The sequence below is a fragment of the Pongo pygmaeus genome, chromosome 1 (assembly GCF_028885625.2).
Source record: "Pongo pygmaeus isolate AG05252 chromosome 1, NHGRI_mPonPyg2-v2.0_pri, whole genome shotgun sequence".
Lineage (NCBI taxonomy): Eukaryota > Metazoa > Chordata > Mammalia > Primates > Hominidae > Pongo > Pongo pygmaeus.
The window spans coordinates 206,901,118-206,911,169 of record NC_072373.2 but is presented as its reverse complement, the minus strand read 5'-3'; the positions used below and the strand labels follow the sequence as shown (position 1 = coordinate 206,911,169).

The following is a 10,052-nucleotide window of genomic DNA, read 5'->3' as shown; positions in this document are numbered from 1 at the left end:
GTATTTTTAATACAGATGGGGTTTCGCCGTGTTGGCCAGGCTGGTCTCGAACTCCTGACCTCAAGTGATCCACCAGTCTCAGCCTCCCAAAGTGCTGGGATTACAGGCATGAGCCACTGCACCCGGCCTACATCTATTTTCTTTATCTTCCATTTCTTTTTCTGCCAGATTATGTTGAAATATTGCCCAAAACAGTAAGCATGAACACCTTAGGAAAAAAACCAAACCCATCCACACACATTTTCTAGTAATCAATTTGCATAGTGGTCTTTCATGTTACAGAGCTTGTCTTGGGGAAGATAAAATGGGACATTGTGATCTTCAATTTATTTCTCCTTATCCACATAACGAAAATGTGAACCTGCAGGGACAGGTGAGAGGCACTGATGTAGAGTGGACAGAACTGGAAGTTAGGAAACCTGGGTTTGTTGCACTGGACACCATTTGTTTGTCTCCTTGAGCAAGTCTTGTCCACTGTCTGGGCCCATTTCCTCAACCAAACAGCAAGGGCAGTTCTCAGTGATATCTAGGTCCCTTTTGCACCCTTGTTCTCTTCCCTCATAAGCTCTGCTTCTCTACTTAAAGCAGACATAGAGGCTGGGAGTGGTGGCTCACACCTGTAATCCTAGCACTTTGGGAGGCCAAGGTGGGTGGATCACTTGAAGTCGGGAGTTCAAGACCAGCCTGGCCAATATGGTGAAATTCCATCTCTACTAAAAATACAAAAATTAGCTGGGCATGGTGGCAGGTACCTGTAATCCCAGCTACTTGGGAGGCTAAGGCAGGAGAATTGCTTGAACCCAGGAGGCGGAGGTTGCAGTGAGCCAAGATTGCGTGCCACTGCACTCCAACCTGGGTGACAGAGTGAGACTCTATCTCAAAAAAAAAAAAAAAAAAAAGCAGAAATACAGTGTGGTTGTAAAAGGAGAGAAGTAGAAAGTGTGGAAGTGCGTTTGATCAAATGATTTTTAGAATCTAGTTTTATTCATTCAAGAAGTATTTACTCAGTGCTTGTTTGTGCCAGGCACTTGGGCATTTTCTTTGCCAAAATGAGAAAGGATTCCACTGATGAATAAAGAAAGACATGCTTCAACTTTAGGAATGACAATATATAAACGTGCAAATTCACCTTTAAACATTTATGCTACTTCTTTGCCTTACAAAAAGATTGGTGTCTGGGTTAAAATAAGATTTGATTTTCCAAAACATACATCAGAGCTTTTCAGAAACAGTTCAGTTCCACAGATATTGACCAGATCCCTTCAGATGCTCTGCTGGGTCCTGACTGAGCACTGGGGATGCAGAGGTCAACCTGGAGCTCATCTCGTGGGGGAGAGGATAAAATAGTGACTGCCACTCATCACAGGCCAGAGGGTGGACTTTGTTCCTGGGTCTGTACTGAGTTGAATAGTGTCCCCCTAAACTTCTTGTCCACCTGGAATCTGTGAATGTGACGTTATTTGGAAACAGGGTCTCTATAGATATAATTAGTTAAATTAAGATGAACTCATACTAGATTAGGGTGGGCCTAAATCCAGTGATTGGTGTTCTTAAAAAAAGACACCAGGCCGGGTACGGTGGCTCACGTCTGTAATCCCAGCACTTTGGGAGGCCAAGGTGGGCGGATCACTTGAGGTCAGGAGTTCAAGACCTGCCTGGGCAAGATAGTGAAACCCCATCTCTACTAAAAATACAAAAATTAGCCGAGTGTGGTGGCAGGTGCCTGTAGTCCCAGCTATTTGGGAGGCTGAGGCAGGAGAATCATTTGAACCTGAGAGACAGAGGTTGCAGTGAGCCAAGATCATGCCACCACACTCCTGCCTGGGCAACAGAATGAGACTCCGTCTCAAAAAAAAAAAAAAAAAAAAAAAAAAGACACCAAGAGACACAGAGGAAAGGCCATATGAAGACAGAGGCAGAGGTAGGAGTGATGTTTCCACAAGCCAAGGAATGACAGGGACCGCCAGAAGTTGAAAGAGTCAAGGAATAATTCTCCCCTTAAACTTTTGGAGGGTGCAGAGCCCTACCACACCTTGATTTTGACTTCTGGCCTCCAGAATTATGAGAGAGTAAATTTCTATTGTTAAGCCACCGGATTTGTAGAAATTTATTACAGGAGATTAATACAGGGCCATTTAATAAAATGGAGTATATTAAGAATCTACGGTGAGTTAACTTTGCAGCAATCTGATGCTACAGATAGCTAATATTATCCCTAATGAGCAATAATCAAGCAGAATTTGACTGAACTAGGCCAAAAGGTTAGTGGTTAAGAGGGCAGGCTTTGAAGTCAAACAGAACTAGGTTGGAGACCTCAGCTCTGGTACTTAGCAGGGTGACCTTAGACAAGTGACTTTGCATCTTTGACGTTGCCACATCTGTAAAATGAAGATAACTAAGACCTTCTTATTAGGTTGTTGGGAAAGATGAAGTGAAATAAGACATTTAAAAACACTTAGCCCCCTGCCTGGCCCATAGTAAAGGCTCAATGAAAGTGAGCCGGCTTGTATGACCAGAGCACATGGTAGGTCTACCCTACCATTTATTGAGTTAACTCTGTTCCTATTACATGACCCTGCATATTTCCTTTGTTGTACCACCTGTAATTATTTTCTTTATTGACTTATTGGCTGTCTTGCAAGCAGGATATAGACTGTAAGCCCCATGAGACAGGGGCATGGTCTCATTTATGGCTAGGTACTCAGGACCCTACACAGAGCCTGGCTCATGTTTATGAGATGAATGAATAAGTGAATGGCTAGTGGATATTTTGTCTTGAAAGTATTAAACGAAGACATGTTTAACCAATATCTTTCATTGTATTCCATTTGTGGTCCCAAATAATTGCATTAGAATTCCTCTGCAATCCTTCTGCCGCCAACAATTTCTTTTGTTGGCTGTTTTAGGCTCCTCTGGGAGGAACCCAGCCTCCCTCATATGAAAAATGGGTACCCTGGGATCTATTTTATTTTATTTTTTTTAAGACAGAGTCTCATTCTGTCACCCAGGCTGGAGTGCAGTGGCACAATCTCGGCTCACTGCAGCCTCTGCCTCCAGGGTTCAAGCAATTCTCCTGTCTCAGCCTCCCGAGTATCTGGGACTACAGGTGCCTGCCACCATGCCCTGCTAATTTTTGTATTTTTAGTAGAGACAGGGTTTCACCATATTGGTCAGGCTGGTCTCAAACTCCTGACCTCAGGTGATCCACCTGCCTTGGCCTCCCAAAGTACTGGGATTACAGGCATGAGCTACCATGCCTGGCCCCTGAGATCTTTAAAAGCAAGGAGCTATATTCTAGCTGGGGTCAATGGACTGAAATATCAGCCCCATACCTGGCATATAGGAAGGGCATTTCCCCTCCTCCCACTTGCTCTGCTTATTATATGTAATAGGGGTGTGGAGGAGGCAAGGGAGCTGAATTGGGGGCAGATGGGGGAACAGTTTGGGGATTTATACAATCTTTGTGAATATCTTCCTTTTTCTTCGAGTTAGGTTAGACTAGGACATTGCTTGCTTCCAGCAGCACCACCAGGACTGCTGCTGGAAGGACTTCAGAGGGTCAAGAAAATTCTCCAAAGATTTTTGTGTCTCAAGCGATCCCAGCTTCCTCTGTATTTCCAGGGACCTGAGGTTACAGGTGGGGATTATCAGAATATCAGAGAGAGTCCTCGCCCAAACAACAGGATGCCCCAAACTGAAGGCTTGTCATTTATCTCTGAAAGAGGCAAGTCAACACCTTAATCCTCATCATAGCATAGTTCTGGGTCCTCAGTGGCAAGGGTGACCTGAAAGTGGGGCCTTTCATAGCTCCAGAACCAAGGAGGCCTTGATAATTAGGCAGGGAGAAGACCTGGATGTCCATTCCATCTGATACCCTGACTTCCCAAGAGAGCAACCCATTCTTCTCAGATTTCTCCCAAGTCCCTCATTGCTGGGCCTGGAGGCTTGCTTTGGCTCCTGTGGTCTATGGAGGATGCAGGCATGAAGCCTGACCTGACTTGTCAAACTGAGCCTGTACTAGGCCCTTTGCATCTTGCCCACTTGGCTTCTCCTCATGGGCCCTACCTATCCAACAGACTGTGTGCAGGTGGGCAAGGCCAGGCTGTCTTCCAGGAGTCAGTCCCAACACTCATCAGCAAAAAGGGGTCCGTGTCTAGGTGCCTGGTACTGGTTTAAGTAAGAAGAGAGTGCCAAGACCCCTCTCTCTCCTCCAAGGAGTGAATTGATTTCTGATTTGAGTTGTTTAAATTGGGAAGAGGCCTCATCAGCAATCGGAGAGGTCTAGATCTCTGGAATCTGGCCACGGAGTGATTTTCCCATCAGCCTCTGTCTCGGTGACTGAGGACCTTGGGGCTTCTTCTTTTGCCTCCGACCCAAGGCCCCTCACACACTTCTTCCAGCGAGCCAGGCAGTGATGGGCAGAGGAGCGGATCTCCCCACTCCGCAGAGCATAGATGACAGGGTTGACCATGGAGTTGACGAGGCACAGCATGGAGCAGAAGGCAAAGGCCTTCTTGACCTGGTCACTGAGCGTAGTGGCCAGGCTGTGGGCCATGAGGGCCAGCACTGGGAACCAACAGATGAGGAGCACAGCCAGCACCAGCCCCAGGGTCTTGGCCAACCTCACGTCCAGCCTCATTCGGGCCATTCCTGGCACCTGCCTGTCCTGGTGGCCAGACAAGCTGGCTACATGCTGATGGGCCTTCCAGAGAACATGCCCATAGGTGTAGATGATTCCAGAAAAGAGGAAGGCGATGAACAGGAGCCAACTCAGCAGGTAGTCATTGGGGATCAGTGGGAAAAGCTCAGAGCAGGGCCTGGGACAGCAAGTCCATCCCATGAAGGGCAGGTAGGAGACTAGTGCTGAAAGGACCCACATGATGCCCAGTGTCACCAGTGCCCTCCCGCGGGTGAGCAGAGCTTTGTAGGAAGGTGGGTAGCGCAGGCAGAGGTATCGGTCAATGGCGGTCAGCAGGAGGCTACCCACAGAGGCTGTGAAGGTCATGGTCACGCTGCCAATCTTCAGCAGGAAGACAGCCTTGGAATCCATACCATGGAAAACATGGAAATTCACAAAGCTGCATGCAAAGACTACACTGGCCAGGAAGTCAGCTCCAGCCAAGCTGCCAATGAACAGGTATGAGGGCTTCCGGCGGAGCCGGTGGGAGGACAGGATCAGAGAGAGCACCGCCATGTTCTCCAAGGCACTTAGCAGGCCCAGAAGAGTGCACAACACGGCAACAGCTGTCTTCTGGGGATCGCTCAGGATCATGTAATCCTTCATAGGGTTGGAATCCAAGCCATCCTTGGAGCCATTGGCTATCTCTGTCACCCAGCATTCCTCCATGGGGTGGGCCCTTCAGATTCCACTGAGCTTGTCTAGAAGGCTTTGCTGCAGTACAATGAGAAGAAGAAAATAATCTTTTTCAGTAAGCACAAGAATGACCTCACCTGATAACTGACTGTAGCCAAAACTGCTACCTGTATGGATGGATTCTATGTTGGAAAATCAGTTTCTGTTTTGTTCACCTGTATTTTGCCCTTTCTCCACCCAAGTGGGGAGCCAGATCTGTCCTGGCTGCCTCAGGGGAGGTATGTGGGAATGCAACAAGCAGAAGTGACCTATAAGATTTTTGGCCTTCCATTTTCCAAAAGACTAATCCTAAGACATCCTTTTGAAGCAAGGGAAATCCCAAAAAGTCAAAACCAAGAGGAAATCAAAACCAAGAAGAAATGGAATCTAGAGTGACAAGGTTGAGGGTTTTTTTGTTTGTTTGTTTTACATTTTGTTTTGTTAATTTGCCAATTTCGGCAAGTAAAGTACTGAAGTTTTAACAACTATTTGGGGATCAGAGATATGGATTTGGCTTCACATCAAATGATGGGAAGAGAAACTACAGAGGATTAAACAATTTATTTTATTTTAATATTTATTTATTTATTTATTTTTGAGACAAAATCTTGCTCTGTTGCCCAGGCTGGAGTGCAGTGGTGTGATCTCGGCTCACTGCAACCCTTGTCTCCCAGGTACAAGTGATTCTCCTGCCTCAGCCTCCCAAGTAGCTGGGACTACAGGCGCCCACTGCACCCAGCTAATTTTTGTACTTTTAGTAGAGACCGGGTATCGCCATGTTGGCCAGCTGGTCTCGAACTCCTGATCTGAGGTGATCCACCCACCTCAGCCTCCTAAAGTGCTGGAATTACAGGCGTAAGCCACTGCGCCTGGCCAAAACATTTTCTACTAGATAAAATATAGTAGTCCAGTTTAATTTGAATGTTGGCTGGGCATGCTGGCTCACGCCTGTAATCCTAACACTTGAGGAGGCCGAGGCAGGTGGATGATGAGGTCAGGAGATCGAGAACATCCTGGTTAACATGGTGAAACCCCATCTCTACTAAAAATACAAAAAAATTAGCCTGGCGTGATGGCACGTGCCTGTAGTCCCAGCTACTTGGGAGGCTGACACAGGAGAATTGCTTGAACCCAGGAGGCAGAGGTTGCAGTGAGCCAAGATTGTGCCATTGCACTCCAGCATGGGTGACAGAGCAAGACTCTGTCTCAAAAAAAAAAATTGAATGTCAATAAGAAGTAACTTTTTAGTATATGTCCCAAATATTGAAGAAAAAACCCTCAGGAGTCTAAATATTGTATGGTTTATTATTAGACATTATTAGAAAGCAAACTAAACATTTATTAGGAGGGATTCACTTTATAAACAGGTTGTATGAGAATACCACATATAAAGGCCGGTGAAATTTGAGTTCACAGTGCAAAATGCATAAGGAAACATGAGCAAGAGTCAGCAGAAACGCCAGACAGTAGAATTACACTTTCAAGAACTTCATATAATTCTTGGGTATACCTTATAAAAATATGTCTGATATGAAAACAATAAAAAATTAAAAACGTGAGTACAGAATGAGAGATTGTTTCTGGGTAGATCTGAAAAAGATTCAAGTAGAATTTCTGGAAGCGAAAAATAAAATCATTGAGAAAAGAAATCCTTAAGGGATGAGTTAAAGAGCAAAACAGAACTGAAAAGCATTGATCTAGAACGTAGATCTCATGGCTGGGTACGGTGGCTCACACCTGTAATCCCAGCACTTTGGGAGGCCGAGGCGGGCAGATCAGGAGGTCAGGAGATGGAGACCATCCTGGCTAACACAGTGAAACCCCGTCTCTACTAAAAACACAAAAAATTAGCCAGGCATGGTGGCGGGCGCCTGTAGTCCCAGCTACTTGGGAGGCTGAGGCAGGAGAATGGTGTGAACCCGGGAGGCGGAGCTTGCAGTGAGCTGAGATCGCGCCACTGCACTCCAGCCTGGGCAACAGAGCGAGACTCTGTCTCAAAAAAAAAAAAAAAAAAAAGTAGATCTGGGGCTGGGCACAATGGCTCATGCCTGTAATCCCAACATTTTGGGAGGCTGAAGTGGTGGATCACCTGAGGTGAGGAGTTCGAGACTAGCCTGGCTAACATGGTGAAACCCTGTCCATATTAAAAATACAAAAATTAGCCAGGCACGGTGGTGGACCCCTGTAACGCCAGCTACTCAGGAGGCTGAGGCAGGAGAATTGCTTGAACCAGGAGGCAAAGGTTGCAGTGAGCTGAGATTGCACCACTGCACAGCAGCCTGAGCAATAAGAGTGAAACTCCATCTCCAAAAAAAAAAAAAAAGAATGTAGATCTGAAGAAATTTCTCACAATGCAGAACAAGGAGATGAAGTGATGGAAAATAAGAGAAGTTAAAAGACATGAAGGACTGAGTAAAAATGTTTATATCTCACTGGAGTGTTAGAGTGGATAAACAGAGAAAATTGGTGGTGAGTAATAGTCAAAGAGGTAGTAGTAAAGAATTATCCATCCAGCCTGGGCAACATGGAAAAACCCCATATCTACAAAAAAATACAAAAATTAGACAGATGGTGGTGCATGCCTATTGTCTTAGCTACTTGGGAGGCTGAGGTGGGAGGATCACTTGAGCCCAGGGAGGCCGAGGCTTCAGTGAGCCATGATTGTGCCATTGCACTACAGCCTAGGCAACAGGATGAGACCCTGCCTCAACAACAAAAAAAGAATTATTCAGGATCCATGAAAAATAAGACTATTCAGATTTGGAAATCACAGGGAACCCCAAGCATAATTTTTTTTTTTTTAAGACAGAGTTCCCAGGTTCAAGTGATTCTCCAGTCTCAGCCTCCTGACATAGCTGGGACTACAGGCATGTGCCACCATGCCCAGCTAATTTTTGTATTTTTAGTAGAAAAGGGGTTTTTTCATGTTGGCCAGGCTGGGCTTAAACTCTTGGCCTCAAGTGATATGCCCACCTTGGCCTCCCAAAGTGCTGGGATTACAGGCGTGAGCCACCACACCCAGCCCCAAGTAGAATTTTTAAAAACACATTCCATATTCATGTATGTCATATATATACATATCAGAATGCCAAAGACAAAGAAAAATATAAGGCAGTAAGAATGAAAAGACAAATTACCTGTAAGAGAACTGTAATTAGTTTTAAGAGCAGGTTTCTGATCAGCAACAATAGAAGCCAAAAAATAAAGAAAAAACTGTCAGTCTAGAATTTTATACCTAGCTAAACTATCATTCAAGAATGAAGTCTAAAAAATTCAAAGAAAATTGTTCACTAACAGACCTTCACTGAAGGAACATCTAAAGAATGTGCATTTTAGAAGGAAATTCAACCCAAAGGGAAGAAAAGAAGGGCAAGAAAGAATAGTGAGCAAGTAAGTTGACAAATATATGAGTAAAGAAAAGCAAATGCCTTTATGAAACAACAATGATAATAGTGAGTAATTTACGCCTGTAATCCCAGCACTTTGGGAGGCTGAGTTGGGCAGATCATGAGGTCAGGAGTTCGAGATCAGCCTGGCCAACATGGTGAAACCCCATCTCTACTAAAAACACAAAAATTAGCCAGGTGTGGTGGCACGCACCTGTAGTCTCAGCTACTGAGGAGACTGAGGCAGGAGAATCGCCTGAACCTGGGAGGCAGAGGTTGCAGTGAGCTGAGATGATACCGCTGTACTCCAGCCTGGGTGACAGAGTGAGACTCCGTCTCAAAAACAAAACAAAACAAACAAAACCAAGGTGGAGACTGGGCACAGTGGCTCATGCCTGAAATCCTGGCACTTTGGGAATCCAAGGCAGCAGGATTGCTTGAGCCCAGGAGTTCAAGACCAGCCTAAGCAACATGGTGAAACCCATCTCTACAAGAAATAAAAATTTAGCCAGGCGTGGTGACATATGCCTATATTCCCAGTTACTTGGGAGGTTGAGAACAAAGGATTACTTGAGCCCAGGTGGTCAAGGGTGCAGTGATCTACGATTGTGCCACTGCACTCCAACATGGGTGACAGAATGAGACCTTGTTTCAAACAAAAACAAAGTAGAAATAAAATTGTGAATGACAAAATGCAAGACAAGAAAGAGATGAATAGAGTTACAGCTTTATCTAGGAAGTGGGTAAAGACATTGATTAATTTTAGGCTTAAAAAAAAAAAAACCAGGCATCATCTCTTCTCTGGTTTATTGCAATAGCTTCCTAACTGGGCCCCCTGCTTTTAATCAGGCCCATTTCTAATCTAGTTTCAACATAGCAGTCAGGGTGATCCTTTAAAAATACAGGATCTTGTCATTCCTCTGTCCCAAACCCTGCATAGCTCCCTAGTCCACTATGTAAAAGCCAAAGTCCTTAGTGTTATGGTCCCTTCTACCATGATTCCCTTGGTGACCCAGCTTTAGCCACATTGGCTTCTTAATCAGTCTTCTTTTCAGCCACAGGTCCTTTGCACTGGCTGTTCCCTTTTCCTGGATCACCTTTCCCTCAACACTTACTTGGCTTGCTCTCAACTTGTTTAAGTCTTTGCTCAGATCTTACTTTTTCAATGCCACCTACCCTGACTACCCCATGTAATACCCTAACTCATCCCAACCTCCAACTCTTTTTTTTTTTTGAGACAGAGTCTCGTTCTGTTGCCCAGGCTGGAGTTGCAGTGGCACAATCTCGGCTCACTGCAACCTTCACCTCCCGGG

General features: G+C 45.3%; 1 protein-coding gene across 2 annotated transcripts in view; it reads right to left on the bottom strand.

Annotated features, from left to right (window-relative positions):
- Positions 1 to 240: 240 nt before the first annotated feature.
- The window catches only part of CNR2 (cannabinoid receptor 2), a 44,579-nt gene continuing 34,767 nt past the window's right edge, over positions 241 to 10,052 (bottom strand). Inside the window, exons 2-3 of one of the 2 annotated variants that reach the window (XM_054457868.1) lie at positions 8,491 to 8,527; positions 1,887 to 5,392 (exon numbers count right to left, since the gene is read on the bottom strand). In XM_054457868.1, coding sequence (XP_054313843.1) covers positions 4,265 to 5,347 — 1,083 coding nt within the window. In that variant the 5' untranslated portion in view covers positions 5,348 to 5,392; positions 8,491 to 8,527 and the 3' untranslated portion in view covers positions 1,887 to 4,264. Of the gene's footprint in view, positions 5,393 to 8,490; positions 8,528 to 10,052 lie in introns of both variants that reach the window. The other variant, XM_054457861.1, reaches the window with a different exon arrangement.